General features: G+C 36.0%; 2 protein-coding genes across 2 annotated transcripts in view; one reads left to right on the plus strand and one right to left on the minus strand.

Moving 5' to 3' along the window:
- Window positions 1-1,966: 1,966 nt before the first annotated feature.
- stxbp1b (syntaxin binding protein 1b) lies at window positions 1,967-15,210 on the minus strand. Its single transcript, XM_079870395.1, has 20 exons — window positions 14,840-15,210; window positions 11,685-11,734; window positions 11,196-11,277; window positions 11,038-11,114; window positions 10,226-10,304; window positions 10,015-10,118; window positions 8,360-8,508; window positions 7,834-7,918; window positions 7,536-7,666; window positions 7,233-7,340; window positions 6,382-6,442; window positions 6,219-6,284; window positions 6,047-6,127; window positions 5,827-5,965; window positions 5,471-5,580; window positions 4,403-4,507; window positions 4,231-4,319; window positions 3,991-4,145; window positions 2,998-3,124; window positions 1,967-2,839 (listed from the first exon to the last, which is right to left on the minus strand). The coding sequence occupies exons 1-19, from the start codon at window positions 15,186-15,188 to the stop codon at window positions 3,018-3,020; spliced, it is 2,127 nt and encodes a 708-aa protein (XP_079726521.1). The 5' UTR covers window positions 15,189-15,210; the 3' UTR covers window positions 1,967-2,839; window positions 2,998-3,017.
- A 1,358-nt stretch (window positions 15,211-16,568) lies between these two features.
- niban2b (niban apoptosis regulator 2b) overlaps window positions 16,569-26,768 on the plus strand; it is a 31,901-nt gene continuing 21,701 nt past the window's right edge. Inside the window, exons 1-2 of the mRNA XM_079870394.1 lie at window positions 16,569-17,164; window positions 26,223-26,353. Coding sequence (XP_079726520.1) covers window positions 17,110-17,164; window positions 26,223-26,353 — 186 coding nt within the window. The 5' untranslated portion in view covers window positions 16,569-17,109. The remainder of the gene's footprint in view (window positions 17,165-26,222; window positions 26,354-26,768) is intronic.

The raw sequence follows: 26,768 nt of genomic DNA on the forward strand, positions 1-26,768 counted from the left end.
CCAAGGATGCATTTATTGGATCAAAAATACTGTAAAAAACATAATATTGTGAGAAATTATTACAATTTAAAATAACTTTTATATTTTAATATATTTTAAAATCAAATTATTTTATTCCTGTAATTTATTCCTTTAATTAATTTATTCCTCTGATCAGTCTGAATTTTCAGAATCATTACTCCAGTCTTCAGTGTCACATGATCGATCATTCAGAAATCATTTTAATATGTTTTTATTGTTTTTTTATTTGGTCCTCAAGAAACATTTCTTATTATAATCGATGTTGAAAAATGTTGTGCTCCTTAATATTTTTGAAAATACAGATATAAATTAAAAAATAATAAATTCTGACCCCAAACTTTTGAATAGAATTGTGTGTATCATCAAAGTCACTCATCAATTCCAATTCATATGTATTGTTGATAATACTATCATAATTGCTATTAAATAATTAAGTTTTCTTATACATGTGTGTGTGTATATATATATATATATATATACACACACAGCCCTCCTTTATAATAAAAATGGGTTTTCTTTCAAAAGAAGATTACGTATCACTTTGATAATATTATAAATTGGCATAGTCATTGTTTTGGAGGTGCTTTGTTACTCTTTCTTGATTCTGAAGGTTTTTCGTATATTTTATTATGAGAGGACCTGAATTTAGTAGTGTAGTACTGAAACGGAATGATATACACTACGGAGTGATATTAATATACTACTACTATCATATCTGACTGGACGATCAGAATTATTCTTGGCTTTTTTCCCTCTTTTTCTCTCTCTCTCTCTCTCTCGCTCTCTCTCTCACACACACACACACACTGATTTTTTAGTCCTCTCTTATGTCAGTGTGCTTACTTCAGAGATGGGTTATAGAGAGGTATAATCAAGATGTGTATAGCAATATTTTTTGAAGAGATCAGATGTTCAGTGTTTCAATTATATGTAAATGCATGGCTCCTGATTATGCAACATACAGAGAGTTATTGTACATAGGTAAAATAATGTAAAGCTGTATATATTTTATTTATGTAATATATATTTTTTGCACATACTGTTGATATAATGTTTTCAATGACTACATCAAAAACATAAAAACCCTTAAGTATGAAACCAAAACATCACATAGTATAGAAACATATAAGCATATAAGTTTTTCAACCCCAAAGGATGTTGTCTTTCCTTCAGTTGTTTTATTCACACACCACCGTTATGCAGATAGTCTGTCTTTAAGTTTATAAAGATCTTCTTTTTGTTTGTTTGTCGCTTGTCATTTGTTGTATTGCAATGTGAAAAAAATAATATTGTAACTTTACAGGAACTGTAATATCGTAGGCTGATTACAGAGCAATACCTTATAGAGACAGTACACGGTCCGAGGGTATCAATATTATGCCTGAAATATTTATGATTTATGCCAAACTGGAAAAGAGACTTAAATAAATATTTAAAGACTGAATTATATTTCTAGTTTATTCACATTTTCATTACTTGGTTAAATCATGTTGTTATTACTTATTACTTAAAAAGTGTTGATGTCTGTTCATTTGACTCTCTTCTCTGGTGAAGTTGTGTTGGTGCCCTCATGTGTTCAAATTAAGGTTTGAAGTAATTGCAAGGCAGTACTACAGTACATTAACTGCTTATATTTTTCATTGATTTAATTAAGTGAACTTTTTGCAGTTAATTTGACACCATTAAAGTCTTGCATATCATTTTAATTATTTATATATTTTAAATGTACCCTTTTTTTTTTAGGAAACGTAACATTTAAGTTTGAAACTGTCTATTAACTTGAATATTTTGTTTGGCATTGAAGGTCACCAACAGCAATGATTGATGATATCAATATTATAATTGAATTTAATATATTTGAATTTAATATTATAATGTATATTTTCAATAACATTATGAGAAATACCCTAATGTGTGATTGCATGGCATAAAAACTCTCAAATATGCTAATCAAATGTTTAATAGAAGCCAGTTTATTTTATTATATGCACAAGACAGTGTTTTGCACTTCATAACCTCTGATGTGTAAAACATGTTAAATAATTTAAATATGGGATACATATTGTATATTTACACTGCATGAATTTGTAATCTTAGAGTAAATAAATAACGGATTACAACATAAAAAGCAATCATACTACATTACTGCACAAGGAACAGTCATGTTGTGCTTACTGAAGATGTAAAACAATGTCTAAAAGAACAGAATATCAAAGAGGGAGGCTTTACTATATGAAAAAACTCGATATATATATAAAACTAGTAACTATAATTTCCTAACCACAAGATTAAAAGCGTTTGATATAATTACAAAGGGACATCCGACATTAACATGATCATTACACAACAGACACAATCATGCTTGGCAGACACACCAGACCACTGCATAGCAGGCCAAACTACTTCTCAAACTCAATTTGTGTGGCTGAACATTCAGAGTATTTAAATAATCTAGCATTTTTGTTTTAGTGACACTCAAGTCGACTGGTCCCATGTTACCAACAATGCATAATGACACCTACATTTTTTGTTGATAATGACAGACTGACTGTGCATGTTCCCTTTATATATTTCAGTTAGTTAACAAACTTTGATACTTTGGCTCATATTTAGGTGATTATGAATGGTACAGAGGCTACTTACTTATATGTAATAATATACTTCACTATAGCCTATTGCTGACAAGACAGACTGCCTGAAACTATCCGGAGTGTAGAAACAATGTATAGGTGTGTGAGTTAAGGAAGATTCCGTTTTAGTTGGATCATGTCACTGAGGATGTCAGAATAGTGAGGGAGGGCGATAATGTCATCACATTCTAAAAGGAGAGAAAGAGAAAACGAGTTGTTGCGGTGAATGAAAATATATGAGGTGTCAATGTTACAGTGAATGAAAAGATATCTACGTAATTAAAAGTGTTAAATGAAATGCTTAAGATGTCAACGGTTATTTTTAATAGATAGTAAAATATCTGACCTTGTTTCTTGTCTTTGTCACTAATCTTCTGCGGGAATCTGGTCCTCAGGGGCCGCGTTGGGGTCTAGGAAGTCTGGGTGCTGCAGATGCTTTAGGTATTTAATGGGAGTGATGGTGTGGGTGGAGCCTGTGTGAGAGGTCATAAACATGATCAGGGCTTTTATTGTGACAAAAAAACAAACAAAAAAAGACTGAATCATTAAACTACCACAATTAAAACCATTAACTCACATTGTGGGGGTGGTTAAATGCAGTTTACTAATCATCACAGATGACTCTGATCAGTAAACCTTTATCTTTTCTGTCACTCACTGCACTGTATATTGATTTCAAGGCATGACCCATGTGTCCCACAGCGGAATGCTTTCAGTGCTCAATAATTCATATTTAAGGTCAGGAAAAAATATGGACAACAGTTTTTAATTGTTTTTGAAAAAACTCTCTTATGCTGACCAAGGCAGCATTTATTGAAAAATACAAAAATACAGTAAAAACAGTAATATTGTTATTTATTCCTGTGATGGCAAAGCTGAATTTTCAGCAGTCATTACTCTAGTTTTCAGTGTCACATGATCCCTCAGAAATCAGTCTGATATGCTGATTTTGTGGAAACCATGATACATGTTTTTTTTTTTTTTTTGCTGCATTCTTTTATGAATAAAAAATCCAAAAGAATGGCAATTATTTGAAATAGAATCTTATAAAAATGTAAAAGCCTTTAATGTCATGTTTAGTCATTTTAATGCATCCTTGCTAAATAATAGAAATATTAATTTCTTGAAAAAAAAACAAAAAAACTCACTGACACCAAACTTTTGAATGATAGAAGTGAATTAAGTTAATATATCCCCTGGAATTTTAAAAGTCACAATCACACAGCCATAAAAAGAGGAGCAGGATTGTGTAATGCTGTCTGCTCTAATAGTTGTCTCTGAAATGGTGAGTCATTGGCAATTTTGAGGTGTGAAATGACCCTTTAGCACTGCAACCCACCGATAAGAGCTTCCCATTTGCCGTTGGCCTGCGTGACCTCATAGACGCAGCGCATCTCGCTGTAGGTCACACCCCCAACGATGAAGACGATGATGCGTGGGCCGTTGCGTATCTCTCCTGGGCTCTTGTTCTTATGCCAGTTCCCATAACGAGCACTGAAAATGTACAACAGTAGTATTATCACAGGATATTTCAGTAGATGTTGCATATGAATCCATATGTTTGTGCAGCTAATCCTACCTAGAAGCTGTGGATGCTGTTTTTGAGGATGCTGTGCGGGTGGAGATGTAAGGATACAGTTTTGGGTCGAGTTTGTCTTCAATGGCATCCTATCATAATGTAAGTAGGAGAAATGAAATTAAAATAATGTTGACATATCCAAAGTGAGGCAAGTACTGTTGGTTTAGCTCACCTCCATGATGTCTTTAACCAGCGGAGTCCATCGGGAGAGCTGGTACGTTTGCTCACTGATTCTTTCCTTGCGGTCAGATTTCTTCCCCTTGCGTGTGGTTGTTTGCTTTGGATTCATATTTAAAACATTATGCATTTTGACCTCAGACATTATGATTAGTGATGCACCGAAGTGTGGATGAATAAGTCAATAACTGCATGGCTGATATATTCAATTCTGTCTACAAACAGAATAGAAGTTGAACAAGTGAAGTCTACAAGTGAATTTTCTATGTGAAAAGATGTAACAGAAACAGTGTAATTAAATGACTAGTGTTATTAAAGATTAAGAGAGTACAAAGTGTTATATGAATAAAATAAAAAAAATAGGAGGAAATGAGTGTCCACAATTAAATGTCCAATACTGCAATACTAAAAGTTTTAAGGGTCTGTCATTTTTTCCTTTTTTTTGACTAAATTAATATTATCATTCAGCAAAGTTGCATTAAATCGATTAAAAGTGACAGTTAAGACATTTATAAGGTTACAAATGATTTCTATTCCAAATAAATGCTGTTCTATTCATCAAAGAAAAAAGAAAACAGCACAACTGTTTTCAAAATTAATAATAATAAGAAATGTTTCTTGAGCACCATCAGCATATTTGAATGATTTCTGAAGGATCATGTGACACTGAAGACTGGAGTAATGGCTACTGAAAATTCAGCTTTGCTATCACAAAAATACATTACATTATAAAATATATTCAAATAGAAACTATATGGCAGAGGGGGGGATTTTCAGTTAATAGTGTCATAGATTTTGGAGCTTATCAGTATAAATCACCTTCATTTTTAATTTGTATGGGAAACAAATAAGCTTAGATATTCTGCAAAAAAAACCCTCCTTTGTGTTCCTTTTGTGTTTGTAAAAAACAAATCATGCTGAGTTTAAGCGACATGAGGGTGAGTAAATGATGACTGAATTTTTTTATTTTTTTTGGGCTGAATGCCCCTTTGGCTGCACCCATGGTGTCTGTCTATACTGAGAGTTCATATGAATAAAGAACAGTTCGTGTAGATCAGCTGACCTCTGAAATGATGGGAATCCCCATATGGGCCATATTAGAGATGACGTCACTGTCCTCTGGAGGAATCTGAGCATGCTGGAGGAGCTTACACAGATTCTCCTCTGACACACCTATGAGACACACACAGTCAGCCAGGAATAATTATTATACATAATTATACACACAATTATAGAGTTTGAACTGGTTCTAGATCCGTGAAGCCCAGCATTATAACAGTTTTGCTCACTGTTGTGTGATATTTGTAATGACTGTGTGCAAACTGTACATGTCAAACGTACCACCCCCATCTCACCCACACACAACAAAACAAAACAGAGAGAGAATCCAAAACATTGGCCGTTTTTAGGTTCCCTCACCGTTCTTGAGGAAGATGTAGAGCAGGATGATACGGATTTTGTCCGTGATGGTGACGTTGGCATCCAGTAGGATGGGTACAATGGCTCTCATGGGGTCTTTGATCTTCTCACCCTCCGCATCTGTGCCCAAAGCTAGATCCTAGGACAGAGCACATAAACACTATTAACATTCATTAATATGTTGAATTAAGCAGACAGATCGATCAAAGAAAAGCGTTACCTGCTCAACACGGCACAGTTTGTCCACTGAGCCCTGGTAATGCTTCATACAGTCTTCTGCTAAGTGCAGGTGAGTTGAATACTGCAAGATTACACAGCCACCATAAGAAAGATGAGCAATATTGGCTTGATTATCATTCAGTTCCTATAAAATGTGTAAATTATTGCAGTACCTTGCTCAACTCTTTCTGGTACTGTGGCATCTTTTTAAGCATTTGGGAGAGCTCTTTCATGGTGGTCTGTAAGAGAAAAAAAAAAGGTTGTTAGTTATTGTTAAAGTTATTGGCAATAATCAAGAAACTGCTGTTAAGGTTTGATCACTGGTAAATAACACACCTTCTCTCCTGTGTTCATCTTTTTGCTGGCAGAGAAGTCCTTAAGTGATTTAGTCACAGCCCTAAAAGAGAGAAACAGATCAACTAATGTATTTTATAGTTATGCGATACAGTTTTGAAAATGTCACTAAATATTATTTTCATTTACTGTAATTTTGATTTTCAGATACTGTCATTTTGATTGGTTCATAATTATTTCTTTCTTTGAAAATCAACCTAGTTTTATGCTGTTTCTATTTTTTAGCTTATATACACATTTATAATCAAAATTATTCAACCCCCATTGAAAATCAGGTTTATTGGCAAAATGTACAGACTTTCAGCTGTTTGCAATGTACATTTGAAACAAAGCAATTGAAATAGCTCAACATAACAAGTGTTTTCCCCAAATTCAACTAAAAAATCAACTTTTAATGACTTCCGCTCTCTCATAATTATTTACAAAATTATTAACTCCAATTTTAAGTTTGGAATATATATAATTCAGATCAGTATGATTTTTTTTTTTTTTAAATTGATCTAAAGTAACAGTAAAGACATTCAAAGGCCCGGTTTCACAGACAGGGCTTAGTTCAATTAGTGCATTTAAGTTGCTTTTATAAAAGTGCCTTACAAAAAAACAACATTACTGGTGTGCATCTTGAGACAAAACAAAGGCACAGACATATTTTAAGATATATCAGTGCAAGTCGCTTTCAGTTAAAACAGCTCAAACATGCATTTTAGTCTGGGACTACACTTAAGCCTTTTCTGTGAAACCGGAGAATAATGTTACAAAAGATTTCTATTAGTTTTCAACATTGATAATAATAAAAATGTTTTTTGAACAGCAAATCAGAAAATTAGACTTACGTTGACACCTCTGCTATGTGTTTATGTCTCAGAGTCATCCACAGGTCGTCATCTTCATCCAACAGCACCTCTTTCATACGAGTGTCACCCATTCCACTGGTCTCGTACCTGACAGACACACAAACATGCACCATCGACGTCAGTAACTGTCTACCATACACATGTACAGTGTGATGATGGAAGGAGTTATTAACATCATCAAAGGTGAAACACTTGAACTTGACCGAGGGTCAGTTTAAATGATCTGAGCGACCTTAGAGCAGTATATAGATCATTTACAAACAGCTGGAGATGAGATATTACTTGTAGACATCATTCTCAATGGGCAGGAGGTCATAGGCCATGGCCTGAAATGTGAGCTCGTGTAGAATTGGTGAGACAGGGTCAAAACCTCGATCCAGAATCAATAGCTGGGAACGTGCTTTATCAGGTCCCTGTGAAAGAGAGAGAGAAAAAAAAAAAAAGACAAAGACAGAGCACAAAACAGTAAGGCAAATGATTGAAGTTGGACAGTGAGAAATTAAGGTCACTGGTGCAAGACAGAAGCAGTTTATTTTTATAATTCGAGACAAAATATTGTGCTACAAGCTATCAGACTCACCTCTCCCAAAGTGGGGTCATCTGCTTTAAAACCGTCCAGTTTATCCTGAAGCATCTGGGCCAGAACTGCATTGTCTTTGTACTCTCTGAAAACACAGCAACACATACTCAATCATGATGCTACCTGCTACTGGCAATTAACGCTCACTGTACATTGTAAATTGTTTTTTAAAGTTGTAAATAAAAAAGATTATTGAAGCATGTTTTACAAGAAAATACTATTTCAGTCTTTCTACTTCAAAATTAATTTAATTTCAATGTGTTACTTGCCTTTTCTAGCAATTTATAATTTATCCTACATAAAAAAAAAAATAATAATCAGTGTAGATGAAATCTATTCACAGGACATTTTCTAATCTGTTATATCTGATTTTTTAAATAACAGTTTGCATGTGTTTATTACTGTCTTTTCAGAAGGCTAATAATGTTTGGAGTCACATTACAGATATGTGGAAGCAAATAGTGTTTATGAGAAAGTAAGTTTGACAGTGCGATGTTTATGTGTGTGTTTTCTCTTCCTCTCTCACACTCTGTATCTAACAGCTGGGTACTCCTTCAGTGTGGAGCACAGGGTGGCTATTTGCTCGGCTAAACGCTCCAACACCTGGTTCTTTACATCAGCTTTAAATGGACTGTAGAAATCCTGGAAGGCTTCTGAGTTGTCCACTGAGAACACCTGAGGACAACATACCAACAATAGATAAATGCCTCTATAACATACAGATTTATAGTTTTATTCATAATGTCTCAGATGTTCAATGTGATTCAAATGCATGGTTAATGGTGCAACTGGACTCAGGAGCTGCATCGAATACTGTCTAGTAGGTACTATAATTTGTTTGAAACTTAGGCCTACTTCATGGCTATTAAAAAGTATGTTCTATATGATACAACCAATAATTAGATGTAAAGTGTTCATCAGATGCCCACTTCAGAATCTCATCATAAGTAGGCCATTCCTCCTACTGTTTTATGAATACTATGAATTCAGACATACTACTCATCTCACATACTGCTTGTCACATAATATATAAAAGGGAAGTATGCATATCCGGATGCAGGGAGGGTCTTTCTCTAAAAAAACATGGTTACAAATATACAGTATGTTTGCTAACAGTGTTGGGGTAACGTGATTTTTAGCTGTTTTAGCTGGTTTTAATGCTTACTTTGTCATGGTTTAAATAATTAAATAAATATTAATCAATAATAATATATTTAAGATATCTTACAGATATCTCTTGGTAGTGTGCTGAGGCCCCCTAGTGGGTCCCGACCCCCTGGAGGAGAACCCCTGCATTAAATTAATTGGAATAAATAAATACATAAAAATTCAAAGGTCCTTATAAACAACTCTTCACAGGATGTTGTCAGCCATGTGATATTATTATTAAAAGTAGTGGCGGTTTCCAGCAGTTTTGAGGGATTGTGCCGTTTGCCATTTATTCAAGTGCCACATGTCACTTTTTTGGAGTACTTTATGTGCTATGGCAACCTCCATCTCGCTGCTGTATGTTTGTCCATGAGAACTTAAGCCAAAAGTGAAGCAGGAATGAATGTTAATATTGCCAGTAAGTAACACATTGTAAATGGCTGTTACTGTCCCATAATCCTCTTTCACAACAATAACTCATTGATATGTCACCTGCTTCACCTTTCCCTGTATGTATGTGCTGTGTCCTGTACACTCTGCATGTTTGAACAGAAACATGGTAGTCCGACTTATCTACAGCCACATAAAAAGTAGACTATCCTCTTTCCTTCCCTCAGATTGACCTATAATCCATATCAGCGTTGTATCTCTCTCCTTATCCTAACACACTAGCCTCAACATACTACCCCATCTGTCACATGAACATAACCCCATTGACATCCAATCAAATTCCAAATCCACGCTCTCTGTCATTGGCTGCCCAGTGACTCATTGATGGGGCGTTAGCCAATGGGGAGCGGGATTAGGGTTGGTATAGGGAGGGCTGATTCAGCCACTCGTCAGGATTAATTATAAATGGCAACAACAGAGGATTGGAGGCACAGGGACGGCCTGACTAAAGCTGCTCTTGAATGTTCTGGCATGATACATGAGTTTACCACCCTTCCCCCACACCTCCATACTTCCTCATAAGCATCATCCGTTCTCTCTCAGGTCCTAGGAGGTCCCAGGGTCGCATGTAAATGCTCTCACCTGTGATTCATAGGGCAGGAAGGCGATGTTAATCTCAGTCAGTGTCTTTATGGATTTAGAGGCACGGGATTTACTTATCAAGTTGAACATAGTGTCTGGGATTGCTGAATAATAAAAAAAATAAAAACAGAGACTGAGTGAGATACATATTCTAGATAAATATCTAGTAGACGTGGTAGAAAACAGTTGCTGCAGTCCAAAAAACACTCACTGTCTGAGAAGAACACGTGTGCCCCTCTGTATACGGGATTCCGGGGATCTCTGAAGTCATTGATGAGTCCCTCAACTGACTGTTGAAAACAGACAAATATATATTATTGATTGATATTATTGATCTGCCTGCATTGACACCATTATATGAGAACTAAACTAAGCTGGACGATGACATCACAGTTTTCTCCAGAGTGGCTATATATATAAATGAACTGAATTATTAACATTTTTACAACAAAAATTAACCATCATTGAACTTACTTAAGCTGGACTCTGACACTATTTTCTTCTAGAAACAAACTTTGTTGCATTATTCTCCTGTTTTCACTTTTAAGCTGCTTATATAAATAAAGATGACTTGACTTGTTAAGTTGTTATATTATTTATATTTATATAAAAAAAAAAAAAGCCTATATGCACTCCCATTCAAATGTTTGGGGTACGTAAGATTTGTTCATATTTTTGAAAGAAGTCTTTTATGTTCAACAAGGCTGTAAAAACTGTAATATTGTGAAATTTTATTACAATAATAAAAAATTCTATTTTAATATATTTTAAAATGTAATTTATTCTTGTGATGGCAAAGCTGAATTTTCAGGACTCATAACTCCAGTCTTCAGTGTCACATGATCCTTCAGAAATCATTCTAAAATGCTGATTTGGTACTCAAGAAACAATTATTATTATTATTATTATTATTATTAAAGTTGAAAACAGTTCTGCAGGTTAAGAAAATTGTGATGAATATGATGATATGACCTCCTGTATAAGCTCTGTTTTAATATAAGACTGAATGAGACAACTGGTTACCTCATCAGATGGAGTGATGAGATATATGGCTTCCATGGTAGGAAGAGGCTCACGGCGCTTGGTTATGTCCTCAACAACTGGAGAAAAAAACAAAAGGTTATGGAAGAAAGTACATTTGAGCTTGCAACGTGAATTTGTTCTACAGGAATAAAACTCACTTGTGATTCCCTCAGACATAATGTCTGTCATTTTACAGCATGATGAGATCATTCTCATGCTGAGCTTGTCCACCACCAAAACCTGAGGGAGAACAGCACACTGTACATAATCCATGAACAGCATACATGTGATCACGCAACAAATCATTTTTACCATTACAACAACCAGGCTTTAAAGACCAGTGTAACACAGCGTGTTGTGTTTTGAATGTTGGTTGCCGACATGGAATGCTGTTGTGCCAATTTAATCCTAGTTTAAGATGGTCTTTTAAGCGAAGAAGGTCTAATTTGACATCTTTTAATTGAATCTAATTGAAGTTTATTTCAAGATTATTTTTTATTATTATACTGCACAGACTAAATGAAGATTGTTTTGACTTCACAAACAAATGCTGTATATGACTACAAAAACTGTCATCAATCAATCTTTCATAATGTTCACAATGTTTAATGTTCTTCAGCAGAAATGAGGGTGATATTCATGTGTACCTTCCACTCTCCCTTCTTCTTCACCTTCTTAATGACATCATTCATAATCTCTGTAAGACAAAAAACAAAGAAAAACTAAATTCATTTCTGCAAAATGGAGATAGCAGAATAGACAAAGAACAGGGAGAATAGCAAATACATTTAGCAAGAAAGCCAAGCTCACAGGAACCTTCCCAAAAGTTTGCTTTCAGCATCACAAAAAGGCAAGAAAAGGCTTCATTAAAGGAAGAACTTATAAATAAAGACTGTAAAACAAAGTCTCAAGTTTTCTAGCTTAGGTTCTTACCAAAGTAACTGTATAATGCTGCAAGATATTCATCTCAAATAGTGATACCATTGACTGAGACAGATCCAAACAAAGATATTTTCAGATTGAGACTCCAGATCATAAATGCTCATTTAAAATCTGGAAGAGCAAGCGATATAGTTGGTACAGGTGTGTGATGATGTCTGTCATAATCTAAATATATCTGAAAGGTGTGTGCCAAAGCAGTGCATAATCATAGACTCTAACAGATGTTGTCACACACAGTCCACTAACTGCAGAGTTTGCCAGAAGTGTCAGGTAGAGGTGTTGTTAAGTCTAAATCTTCTTTCGTCTATACAGTTAAACATCGTCTATTCTCTCTGCAGAGTCTAAAAAACACGGCTCTGGGCTGAATTTATTATATTTTATAACGGTACATTCATATTAAGGTTTACTGCATAGCATCACCTTCGTGAAGGATATATATACATATAACATATTTTTTCATTCTTGATTCAGGTTTCATAATATAAACTAATGTTAACAAACAGAACCTTATTATAAAGTGTTACCAAAATTATTATAATTATTATCAAGTTCATTTTAATTTCAACATTTAGTACATTATTAAAATCAAACGTTGTATCTGTTAATAGTATTTAATGGACCTGCACTAACATGAACTTAACAATGAACAGTTGTATTTTTATTAACTAATATTAACAAAGATTAATAAATACTTATGGGGGGTTATGTCTTGTTTGTTCTGTTTTTGATTTTGAGGCATTTAGTTCGTTTTTAGATCAGATTCCTTTGTCTGGGTTCTTTAGCTTGTTGCCATGGTTTCTCATAGATTGATTGAGTTGTATCACCTTTGTGTCTCGTTTCTTTGATTTGTTTGCTTTTGTATATAATCCCTGTGTTTTTTTCTGTTTATTGTCTGATCCTGTTTGTGTGTACTGGTTGTTCTGGTCATGTTTTGCCAGAGTTTTTTTTTTTTTTTTTACCTTTTGAGTTTTGTAAATAAAATCAACTGCCTGCATTTGGATCCAGTGCTTTTCACCTCTTGCTTCATCTGTGCGTGACACATATTCGTTAATTTCTATTTATCAATAGCGTATTGTCTTATTTATTTTCATGACTACTTTCCCATATTGAGTGTTATTATTGTTTCTTTGTTTTATTGCCCAAATTAAATAGCTTCTTGGATTTTAAAAAAGTTGTATGAAAAAATCAAATCTACTATCCATGTCTTTTATGGCAGCAGAAAAGAAAATGATCAACTTTATTTGTTAGTTTAAATGATATATATTCAGTGGTGAGAGAGACCCAGCAATCACAGGCCTAATCTCTTCCCAATCCTCTTATAGCACCATCCTCTCTATTTTTGTTCTTCCTCTGTCTCTTTCTCTTGCTCTTTGTCACTGTTTTTATTCTCACTCAGTCTCTCTTTGCATCTCTTCCACTGGATGTGAGCACGGTGGACCTTAATCATTTTTACTGCCCCCCTAAAAATCTCCATTGAATAGCAAGATCCCAAACGCAACAGCTTCCAGCAGTCATATAACACATTTCACAGCTATTGACGCTGGATCTGTCAGTTCTGACACCCAGAGGTGTTGTTGCATTTAAATAAACTTGTGATGAATCTCACACCCTATTACTGAAATTGTCGAACAACAAACCAGAATCCAGTCTGACAAAATAACTGTCTATAAAAAACATTGCTGGTGAGATGTGTGATTAATATTTCAAGGGTGGGAACTGGATTGAAAGCTTTAGGTACAGATTGAAAACTTAACCTTCTGATAGATTAAGAATCAGATATCGATAGTTCAAACCAATATGTCCGAAAACATGACTAGAAAACACCCTCCAGCAGAATTTCTGATAAATTGCTTCAGTCATGCATTGCTTGATCTTCACATGTGCCAAAGTAACAAACACTCACACCTGATAATTGGTGATGTTTTTCTCAGAATCTCTAAGATTTAATCAACAGCAGCACTGCATATGGCAACAGAAACAACATCAATGAATGACACATGACAAGCAGTGAAGACAGGGGGTGATTTAAAAAAAAAAGAAGAAGAATGAGAGTGAATTATGAACATCTGAAAATCTCATTAATCATCATGGTTGCATTTAGGACCAGGAATTAACCAGGGCTGGGAAAAAGTACATTTCTGACACTGGCATTTCAGAAAGTAGCTTTAAGAGATGGAGTAAGGAAAACCTAACATCCACTGAGCCTACAGATAAAACAACAGGTCAATAATATATGGTAGGGAATCACAAAGGAGTTGCATTCAGGATATCATGCTGGATAGATAGATAGATAGATAGATAGATAGATAGATAGATAGATAAAAAAATAGTGCAACACCTTTAGATGTAGCCTACATATAACAAATTCAACATTAACATCTAACACCAAAGCCATGTTTAATAGCTTTTCAAAGAACAATTGCTTGTCTGTATTGTTTGTATAATTCAGGCCTATTTTTCCCACTCTTTGTGCTTCCACGCAAACCGCCCCTCTAGATCCTTAATCCCACAGGACTACACAGATTAGTGTGTATCTCCAATGCTTGTGTGCTTTTAGCAACATTACAATCATTCATTTGCATACTGCAACAAAAAAATGACACTGATTGATATAATCTTATAATAATAATAGAAAAGCATGTGTTAATTTCGAAGAATAAGGATTTAAGAAGAGCAGTGTTATTGTTGGAGGTTTAGACTGTTAGTGAATAGCCTATTGTAATAATAATAAAGCATTTCAACACACACACATTTCTATGGAAATGTCAATAATTCCACAAATTAGAAAATATCTGAAACATTACATTCAAAAACGTCAGTGATTTTTGCCCTAAAACAACTTCAGCAAAACATTTCTTACTTTCTCCGACAATCGCTTTGAGTCCCAGAGATGTCATCGTGCGTCCTGCTATCCTCTGCTGCTGGACTGGAGTCTGGAGTCTGGAGTCTGGACTCAGTGTGCGCGCGCTCAGAGCTACAGTTGGTGTAAATGGGATGTGTTGCTTGCGTCGATGCCTAATCCCACTACACGCCTCCGCAGCTTCTCTATTGACATGTGCATGTGTGCATATTAAGCTTAGCCTTCCAGCAGCTTCTATCATGTTTTGACGAAGCCATGACTGTTTTTGTGAGCCTCGAGCTATTAATGTTTTGGGGTATTGCATATAGTTATGAATCAATATGAAAGCAAAATATGAATTTAACGTCATGAAATATTAACATGAATAATGTGCACGAGAATGATTTTTACAATGTATTTATAGTCGGGCTAAGAACTAAAGGAAATATTTACAGAAAAAGACCACTAGTATCCACTAGAGGGCGACTTCGTCTTGTTTTATTCTACCTAACACAAGTAGCTGTTTCAGAGATGCTTCACTCATTTAAAGGGATAGTTCACTTTGAAATGAAATTTTGGTATGTTTTAGCTTACCTCAAGGGCATCCAAGACGTAGGTGTCTTTGTTTCCGCAGTAGTTTCAACTGTGATATTTTTAGGTCAAACCGTTCTTGTCTGTCAGTCGTATAATGCAGGTCTATGGTTACTATCTGAAAGATCATGCACAGAGTCCAAATTAAACAATTCCCCATCGTAAGTACACATTGATGGCCTAAGACACGAAACGAGCGGTTTGTGTGAGAAAACGAACAGTATCGTTTTTACCTCTTGTACACTTTCCGGTGCTTGCGCAGACTAAGCCAGAACGCGCGCACACGTCACACAGCAGGATGCGCGCGCGCCCTCAGATCACTTGGACGTGGTTGTGTACAAGAGGTAAAAACTATATAAATACTGTTCGTTTTCTCACACAAACCGCTCGTTTCGTGTCTTAGGCCATCAATGTGTACTTACGATGGGGAATTGTTTAATTTGGACGATGGGGAATTGTTTAATTTGGACTTCTCTGTGCATGCTCTTTGAGACAGTGACCATAGACCTGCATTATATGACTGACAGACAAGAACGGTTTGACCTAAAAATATCAAAATTGCAACTACTGCGGAAACAAAGACACCTACATCTTGGATGCCCTTGAGGTAAGCTAAAACATACCAAAATTTAATTTCAAAGTGAACTATCCCTTTAAACAATTTTAATGAAAATGTCTTTAAAACTCTCTACAAAACGACAGCCTATTATTCTACACATGAAAGGAACAGAAATAGGGGTTTTCATTTATCTTTCCTCTATTAGTAAAAAAATGGGTTAATAATAGTCATATTGTTAGAATGAGTTAAATAATATTGGATGATTTGCACACATTTGTAATGCCTTTATACATGTGTTTTTTTTTAGATTTTATTTTTGTTATGTCCTGTCTATTTTGTCGGCACCTGCATTAGACTCTTATGGATCATCCCAGTGATTCGATTAGGCAATTTTGAATCTGATCAGTATAGGCTATTTTCACCTCCTTAGTGCTTGACTTCAGTTAAGCTATTGAAAAAAGACAACAACAATAAACGTAATAATTAAGAATTATTTAATTGTTTTGTGTCATGAATGTGTTATCCATACACATTCACGACGAGATTCCTCGTTTATTCAGTTCGTTGACTTGCGAAATATCATCAGTGGCGGGGGCGTGTTTGTTCAGTTTTGCTCGTCAGTCTTTGAAAGCACGCGCTTCCAAAAGTGAAAAAAAAGAAAGAAATTAAACCAGTGCATAGACGTTGATGGGAACGATTCGTTCACTTTGCTCTAAAAAAATAAATAATAAATATAAAAAAATAAATACAAAAATCGTTCTTAGAATTAACGTAGAGTCCAGATTTATGTAACCCCGCCTTCAGCACGCTCATGTGTCTCCCAAAGACAAGTGTGTTTTGACGCTGAAACCGAGCACGGGGTCTGTGCTTCACGCGGGACTAAAGAAGCCTTAAATCAAGAGTTTTGGAAAACTGAGCCTTCAGGAATCCAGCACGGTACCTGTCAACTCTATATGCAACTCCAACCACCTCTTACTGCGTTCAAACTACTCGAGTAAAAAAGGGAGGAGCCGCTTGAATCAACTCCAGTTTATATCTTATCATAAGAAACCAGCGCCCAACTGCTGCTACTGCACAGCTGCTCCTCTGAGGCGAATTAAGTTCTTCGATCCAGACCAATTTGCCTTATAACAGCGGCGCGATGGGAGATTTGATCTCAACCCACCTGGATGAAGGCAAACGGGAGGTTATAACAGGTAAGCGCTCTAATGGACGTGTCTGCTAACCGCAAGACGTGAGAGAATCAGTGACGGCATGTAAAATATGGTGTTGCGAAAGTGTTGTTGCAATGTAATTTCAGTTAAGGCCAGTGCCAGGGTTTTGGGTGAAAGGGGTTTACATTCCGCCCCAAAAAGAAAACTTGTGGGATAATAAACTTTGTGCTGTTCCCTCAATGCACTTTGCTGCGACGTGGCACAACATTTCCTGTTACTTTTTTACAAGTTTTGAATTATATATTGCATAAATAATCAGTAAGATAATAACAGTGATTTCACTGTGTAAACAAAAAAAAAAGAGGATTCAAATCATCGCTTTGCTATTAGAATCTACAAGATGAATGTGAGCTGCGCAACCTAACTATTCTCTCATAAATCATGAAATATAAAATGAAGTGAACTCTTATGAATTTGTATGGGTGGAAAGGTGGCCTGAATCTCTTCAGAGCTCTCTGGTCAGGTGTGGTTAGGGTGGAACAGGTTTAAATAAATGCTGACTGTGGATTATTAGTTGATTCCCTAGGAGTGGCAGAAGTTAGGGGCATATTGATTTTAAAGTGCAGTTTTGTTCTAACCTTATAAAACAAGGTATATACTGTACTACATTTATGCACAAAAAATGATTTAAAAAAAGATCAACATGGACAATTAAGACTATTAACTAGTCACATTGCATCAAATTCTAATGTAGTTGTACATAATGCAATATGGTCAGCCTAGATGAGATTCGTGAAGTTTCATGTGTTGTTGGAAATGTTTTTCAGTGCTGATTGATTTTTTTTTAATGTTTTTTTTTTGGCTGTTGTTTTCAATAAAAAAACATTTCATATTAGCAATACTTTCTAGGACAGTAAATACAGGTATTTGAGAGCTACAGGTCACTGTGCTGTCTAAAGAGGCACTGAACCCAAATAATCCATACCTAGACTAGAATCCAGGCCTATAAATCAAATATTATAAAATAGCCTATATAAAATGTTAAAAATCAGAGGAATGCACTAAGTGGACATTTTAAATGTCATTTATTATTATTTTTTTTGTAAGAAATGTTCATAAAAAAATAATAAGAATAAGTTAAATAATGTTTTACTTACTAATTTAGTTAAAAAAAATCGTCTGACTGAAATGTCAATGTCACTTACTGTGGAAAATCAGAAGCACATCATTTGTTTTTTAATTTTTTTTTTAAACAATGTAAGAATAATTTAAATAAAGTTTTACTTATTGATTATCCCTTTCAATATCATTTGATGAAATCGCCTTTGGGAAGGGCAAGAGAGAACTGTTAACTTTCCATCTTCCCTGCTTTTGCACATTTTAAGAGAAAGCACATATCAGATATGGAATCTCAGGAATGCATGGGGAGCCTAACAGCAGTAAGGAGGCTGTCTGGATGATCTGTCATGCTCAACATTTGGATAACCTTTGTTCAGGAGGTCATGTATGCTTACATTTTTTTTTTAAAGTGTATGAAATATTCAGAAGCTAATTCATAGAGGATGCTGTCAGACAATAATACGTCTACCGTAGGCTGGTTTGTGGTTTCTTTAGACCCTTTTCACAATTGGATGACTCCCTCTTTACTGACAAGGAAAAGGTGAGGGCAAAGTCCTACATCGTTTTTTTCCTTACGTCATCTTCCTGTAGTCTACAGAATGGATAAAGTCATCTTCTCAAAATAGTGGGTGAGGATTGGGAATAGAATGACCTCAGCACTTCCTGTCTCAATTTTTTTTTTTTTTAGCAATCTGCTTATCTTTGAGTTTACAATGACTGACAGCTTTATGTGCTGCACATGTTTATTTTACATTGTATCTCATAAGGCTTATGATATTGTTTTGTTTGTTGAAGCTTGTTTTGGGGTCAAATATTCCATCTTGAGGTGATTGTGACGTTGGAGCCATTTTGGGAAGCAAATCACACTGTTTTGAGTAGTTGGGGGGATGAGGGGGATCTTGCAGGAAATGCTTTAATGGAATGTCCGTGGAAGGGGAAGTCGTGGAACATTAATAGCGGGATTCTTCTAAACAGAGCATGTTTGTAATAGAGCTTTGTAGAGAGGTCATAGTGCACAATCCACCCCACACTTACTTCCTAGTGTGTGTGTTTGTCTGTTAGTCCTCTCATATTGCTAATGCTCCACAGAATGTCATCCACAGAACTGCCTGGAATTTAGTCAAAAATGGAAGCTAGTCCAGAGTTGACCTGAAAAATCATCTAGCTGGAATGTCAGTTTCACTGTGGGAAACAAGAAGCATAGATTTTGAAATCGAATTAAGGCGTATCGTATGCTTATTCCTCAGAATTCGATTTTTGCTCAAGGGTTTATGTGACTCCATCATTAGCCAATGTAGGTTTAAATGGGAATTTTCCATGATGAACATCAGGCTTGCTTAGTGTTGGACTCAGCACCAATGAGGCTCTCACGACAATTAAAACATATGTTGAGCACAGCATGTTTATAAATCACATCCCAGCATGCTTCACTTACTGTAGCAACAGATCCTCGAATAACACTGCAATTTGATCAAAGTATACCATTGTAATCTTTTTCATCATGCTAAATTCAAGTGTATTGTGCTAAAAGAAAAACAGCATATTGCTTTATCTACTCTCATAAAACTTTAAAGTGCATTATGCTGTAATTTATTTTAGTTTATTTATTATAGTTATGGCCTTGCTGCTGTGTCCTCAAGCAAGGCATGTATCAGTTGCTAAATTCCCCCTTGTCAGATTTTATATCAGCTGTACTTAATCCCAGTTTTCCCATAAATTCCATGAATGCAAAAAGCTCACTCCTTGCTTGTACTGTATAATCAAACAATATCATTTATCTCAAGTGTTTGAGCTGTCAAATGCAAAACCCATATGTTAGAAAATGTTGATGGAATGTTTTATAAACTAGACGAGGAGCACATTATGTTGAATATGTGCAGTATTTGATGACAAGCTATTGAATTATTGAACATTTAATGCATCTGAGATGGTAATGTGGCCATGACACGAAGAAGGCTGTGCATTCAATTTTCAATAATTCAGCTTCTGCGGTCCACATATATACCAAAGAAAATGTAATGCTGAATGAAAAATATTGTATACACAATACCTTTCAGAAGTTTGGAAAGAAATGAATCCTTTTATCCAATAAGGATGCGTTAAATTGATCAAAAGTGATGGTAAAAAAGTACATTGTTACAAACATTTCTGTTTCAAATAAACACTTCTATTTTGAACCTTCTATACATCAAAGATTCCTGAAAGAGTGTATCACAGAATATATAAAAATATCAAATATCAGGATGATTTCTGAATGTTTCTGGTTTCATTATCATGCTCTTCTTTTATATATATATATATATATATATATATATATATATATATATATATATATATATATATATATAAAAGAAGAGCATGAAAATGAAACCAGACAGGTTATGCTGAGCTTGTATGATTGTAACACGTAAAGAAAGTTAAGAATTAATCATTGAAATGAGATTTCTTATTGCACTATATAAGTGTAATTGAGTTGCTCTGTGATATAGTTTGTTTCATTGGGTAATGAAATGCAAGCACAACATCTTCAGTGTGAGGCTTCAGAGTTTCTCTTTGAAGTGGCTGCTATACGGTAACGCTAATTTGATTTGCTTTCGAGCTTGTAATGAAATTAAAAAAGGAACAAGGAGTGGCACCAAGTATCACATGAGACTCATTCAGTGAATGACTCATAAACAAGCAGCACACACAAACACACACTCACAAAAGGTCTCAGTCTTAGACATTCACATGAACATACACATGCCCTTGTCTTGTGGTTTCTTCCAGACCCGGGCCCTGGGTTACTCTCATTAAACCTCTCAAAGTAATGTGCTCTGTTAGCACCCTTTTTTAATTCTAAATCATATATTTGTGAATTCTTTCACACATCATATAGCAGAGAATGTTCTACAAGTTCCCCATGGTCATGGACAGCTGAGAATGGGAAGATTCATTGGTCAGAAAATGTGGGAACACTTGGTACTGGATTCCAAAGAGATGTTTTTATCTTTTCTATTTCCATGTTACCTTTCCTCTTCCCAGTACTTTCAGAGCATATTCTCATTAGCTATGTTTTCATCCACCTGTTTTTATGCACATTTTTAAGTGCGTAAAAAACACAGGATGATTAAGCCAAGATGGGCATAAATTCTTTATCTTGTCAGAAGATGATGGAAACACATTTACTGAATAAATCCCTTGATGCGCAAAAAAAAGAAAGAAATATAAATAATAATTTGCCTCAACAGATGTGATTGGTTCGCTGGTTAGTGCAGTTATCCAATCTCATTGCACACCGTCTTCAATGTTAAGTCATTCTGAAATGCCTGGGTCAAAGTCTGTAATCGAAATGATTTGCTGTAATGACCTCCCAGAAGAACTATCTCACACAATCGCATTCCCAAACATCAGGCATCCGAACGCAAGATAACTTGGCAGCGTTTATTGCGTTTTGTCTGTACGTCTTTTATGATGTACAAAAAAGAGCCACAGTGGCTTCCCTGATTGCAGCAACTTCCATTTTTATTACAGATGTTCTCTTGAACACGTGGGATGGGAAACAATTCTTTATTCGCAATTGTTTAATGCAGCATATTCAATGTTAAATTCGCAACATTGTCTATAGTATAGCTATAGTCAGTACCAGGATCTGAGCTCCCAGATTTCCCTCAGAAGAGCTTTCACTCTGTCTGCTCTGACATGGACACATTCCAAAGAAACTTCCTTTTCCTTTTCCCCCCACCCCCCTGAAGACCAACTGCCCCCTGTGTGGTCGGCGTGATGGTATTGTAATTATCTTCCACTAGTGGAACTGCTCTTTAAGTGTCCGTCTCCAAACCTCCACATTACCAAAGCAGAGCTTGGCAAGATTTTATTCCCACCATCAGACTCATGCACATTACTGAGATGTTTGTTTTGGTGTCGAAATCTGTGCCTGAGGAAAGCGTGCTTCATTTGTTGGATTTGTGTTGAGACGTGGATTGTGAAATATTGTGTGAGTGTGCATTTGGCATGGCAGCGGAGCATTTGGGGATCTGCCCCAGGATGTTTGTTTAAGATTGATGACTGATCAGTGCGCAAATTGCCCAGCCTTTACAGTCAGCTCTGTTCCCACCATCACTTGTATAATAGCTGAACTACACTACCCATAATCCTGAAACACTCAGTGCCTTTAATAATCTGCCCATCAAAGAAGACACTGTTACTGTAGAAACGCGAATTGTGCCAAAGTTTTTGCTTCAAAATAAAGTTTTTATTTAATTTCAGCTTTATTTCAATTAATAAATTTTAGTCTTCATCAGTTATAACAACACTGCATTAGGTACAATTCATATTTCATAGCTTTCTTGGCATGTAAGATCATCACGTATTTCCCTTCGCCTCTAATATTGTACTTTTTAAAACAATGCAGATGGTCAGGGTGACCTTATTCTTAGCCTCCTTGTCTCCTTTTTCACATTCCTCTCTGTTAAGTACTGCCTGCACAACTGCCTAATGGCTTTAGCAGTTCATTTAATTATATTCTCTGGCTTATGGGGCAAATATGATGGATTGAGAGTTGGTTGGGAGAAATCATAAGCAGAGCTCAGCGCCAGAGACTTTTCATTTCTGCAGTGTTGTGTAGTGTAGTAGACCATATACATTCAGAGAGGGAACATTTTAGGGTGTTTCTGTGTGCATTTGACTTGGCAGACTGAAGTATGTAAATGCTAAACGTCAGGTCTGTTTATAATTTGCTTTGATGGGAACTTTTGATGTTAATGATCCTGCAGAACTTGAGCGTTAAGCTGTATGGATCTGATTTGTTGCAGTCTCTCCCTGTATGAAACATAATTTGTATTATGAGTCATACAAATTAAATATAACATTGAAATGTCTTACTGTTATTTCCAATTGTCATCTTTATTTTAAGAACTGGAGTTATTTTTAATGTGCAGGTGATCTCTCTGACTTAAGTCTAACCTCAATATGCATTAGATAACTAAGTTTTACCTTTATTCTCTTCTCTTTGACCATCACTAAGTGCTTTATTTTTATGCCTCTCTCTACTTTAATGGCATCGTTACATTGTAAGCGAACGGACAGGAATGTTGTTGTTTTTTCTGTTCTCTTTCCTCAAATCTTTCCAAGAGACTGAATGCCTCCAAAGTTTTACAACAAGCCCTACATAGTCATTTGGAAAACATCCCGCCAGAAAGCAGTCAATAATGGAGTTGCCTTTGTTCCTGTGCCAACTGCAGTGTTTATCTGCTTTTACATGCATGTGAAGGACAATGCAGTAAAGCTCAAACATTGTAATCTCCGCTTCTGATCAGATACACGGAGCTCAGTGTGAACTGCTGTTAATGTTTTAATGGCCATTGACTTATTGTACCACAACTGTCTGTTGTACAGCAGCAGCTGCTTACAGTACGTCTAAAATCTTAATATAACTGTCTTTCACGTGATTTGTTATTGCATCACATTTTATCATTGTTAAATTAGGGCCCGAGCACCAATGGTGCGATGACCCTCTTGGAATTGCTCTGTTTATTGTTTAGTTTTATTTAATATTATTATAAAATGTTTTTTACATTTATTTTCATTTGATACTATTTGAATCAACGTATTTGGCTTTAGTAAATTGCTTTCTATGGAAAACTACCAGATATGCAGTATAAAACAGTGTTTAAAATCAGAAATGCTGTGTTTGTATTTTTGTCAAATGCCTCGCATTAAAGGTAGGGTAGGCAATTTCGGAGAGGCTAACAATAGCAAGCTAACTTTAAAAGCATGAGATTCCTCTTCAGAGTGTCTCCAAATATATGCCTCCTTCAAAACACAATTAGGGCTGCCCTCGATTTAAAGGTTTTTCTAGTCGATTAGTAGTCGTTCATTTAAGCGATAAGTGGACTAATCGCACGTATATTAATAAGCCATAAACAGTATCTCACAAAAGTGAGTACACCCATAACATTTCAGCAAACATTTTAGTATATCTTCTCAAGGGATAATAATATAGAAATTAAACTTGGATATATTTTGGAGTAGTCAATGTGCTGCTTGTATAGCAGTATATATTTACTGTCCTCTGAAAATAACTCAACATACAGCCATTATTGTCAAAATAGCTGCCAACAAAAGTGAGTACACCCTAAGTGATAATAGCTGTACGTCGTTTAACCATGCAAAGCCACATCTCCTATTCTTCATATTCATGTTTTTGTCTGCTTGACAGGACCATACAAATGTGTGTATCTTGTATTAGATCAGTTACAATTTGTGCTTTGAGTACAATTCTCTCATACTGACCACTGGATGTTAAACATGGCACCTCATGGCAAAGAACTCTCTGAGGATTTGAGAATTAGAATTCTTGCTCTCCACAAAGATAGCCTAGGCTATAAGAAGATTGGTAACACCCTGAAACTGAGCTACAGTACAGGCCAGGGTCATACAGAGGTTTTCCAAGACGGGTTCCACTCGGAACAGGCCTTGCAAGGGTCAATCAAAGAAGTCGAGTCCTCGTGCTGTGTGTCAGGTGCAGAAGCTGGCTTCAAAAAACAGACGCTTGAGTGCAGCCAGCATTGCTTTAGAGGTTGCAGAAGCGGAAGGTCAGCTTGTCAGTGTCAGACCATACACCGCACACTGCAACAAGTTGCTTTGCATGGCCGTCGTTCCAGAAGGAAGCCCTTCTGAAGCTGGCTCACAAGAAAGCCCGCAAAAAGTTTGCTGAAAGCAACCTGTCCAAGAGCATGAATTACTGGAACCATGTCCTGTGGTCTGATGAGACTAAGATAAACTTGTTTGGCTCAGATGGTGTCAGGTATGTGTGCCGATGCCCTGGTGAGGAGTACCAAGAAAATTGTGTCTTGCCTACAGTCAAGCATGGTGGTGGTAGCATCATGGTCTGGGGCTTCATGAGTGCTGCTGGTACCGGCGAACTGCATGATGGCCTCCCTTCAGAAACTGGGCCGAACGGCATGATACCGACCCCAAACCCACCGCCAAGATGACAACTGCCTTGCTGAAGAAGCTGAAGCTGAAGGTGATGGAGTGGCCAAGTATTTCTCCAGACCTAATTTCCAGCTAGTTGGATTTCCAGCCTAACATACTGTAATTACCACAAGGACCCACTTTTAACAATCTGTCCCTCACGGACTGCTTTTTTTTTTTTTTTTTACTAAGGATTAGTTGAATATGAGGGGGCAGCCCTAATTACAATAATAATGAATGTAAACAACTTACAGAGCTCTTACTTGTACCACCTGACTGTTGAAGGTTCATTTCGGTGTTAATAGTTTTGACATAGAAACGCATAAATCCGAGGCCGTGAACAGCTCTGGGTAGAACGTCACGGGTTGCCATCTCGTAATTCATAGTTCATAGTTCAACATAATTGTGACATGGTGTAAACGCAGCATTAGCTCGTTGTTTTGGTTCAGGAGGAACTGTAAAAGATGGCTGCTGTTTGTTTTTGGCGCTTGGTGACTGTCTGTCTACAACTCTGCATACTAGCCTCATGAAATGCGCGGAGGTATGGAAAAACATATGTTGAGACAGACAGGTCGGACTGAATGCAGTGATTGGGCGAACATTTTTTTTAGTTCTGAGACTTCTACAGAAGATATATGTACATGGTTTAATATTTAGACCACTTCTATTATTGATTGCTATTAGGATGTGAAGAGAGTTTCAACCAGTAGAACAAAAACGGTTTATAAAACAAAGTTTTCAATCATTTTATTCTAAGTTTTTGATGTCACTTCACTCCAAGGTTCCTTCTCCATATCCGGCATCCTTCCTATAAAAAAAAAGTAACAGGGTTTACTTTTAGCTACTCGTGACACAAAATTTCATGTCGATATGCCTTTGTAGAGAAACAGTGTTGGTTAAGCAATTATGTTGTATATTTACAACTGTTTTGTTGATAGTTGCATATATACCAGTTTATTTGTGAGTCCGTTATTGTTGGGTATGTTCATTTTTTGTGTGTGTGTGTGTATCTTTTTTTTTTTAGCACGGACAGGGGAGCTGATGGGAGATTTTGGTCGGCTATATGAACAGCAGTATGCAGTCGCTCTCTTTAACCAGATGCGCTATGACGTAGAGGGTGGAGGAGGCCCTCAGCCTCAGCTCCTGCACAGGAAGGTAAAGCTCTGCCTTTTTCTATTCCTCTTTTTTAGCTGTATTTGTCTTTTTTTTCTCTTTTTTTTTTTTTTTTTTTGAGGAGCAAGTGAAACTATTTAAATCAGGGTAATTTCTCCCAGAACTGATGGTCTGTAATGGCAAATAGCAAAGTGGAATTGGGGATAATTACTCTGTTTGAACAAATGCAGAATGAAAAGTGTAGTATTATCACAGTATGATCCTGTAAAGATGTGCAGTTTGCACGCTTTTTATTCGTCAATCGGGGTGTCGTGTGTGTGCGTGTATGTCTGTAGACCGAGACATTGGGTGGGCAAAGTAAACATAAATTAAGTACTTCCAGTCTTAACATCTCTCTACATAATGTATAATTAGGTACTGGGTCCTCACTGAAAATAGAGGGACATCTCTCATTCTC

The sequence above is a fragment of the Squalius cephalus genome, assembly GCF_949319135.1.
Source record: "Squalius cephalus genome assembly, chromosome: 5".
Classification (NCBI taxonomy): domain Eukaryota; kingdom Metazoa; phylum Chordata; class Actinopteri; order Cypriniformes; family Leuciscidae; genus Squalius; species Squalius cephalus.

Excerpts from the sequence above, each read along its gene's own strand:
- stxbp1b (XM_079870395.1), bottom strand. The coding sequence starts at position 15,188 with ATGACGTTAAATTCATATTTTGCTTTCATATTGATTCATAACTATATG. Across the intron at positions 6,285-6,381 it reads AGATGAACACAGGAGAGAAG|ACCACCATGAAAGAGCTCTC; the intron begins GTGTGTTATTTA and ends TTTCTCTTACAG. Across the intron at positions 4,320-4,402 it reads TGGTTAAAGACATCATGGAG|GATGCCATTGAAGACAAACT; the intron begins GTGAGCTAAACC and ends ACATTATGATAG.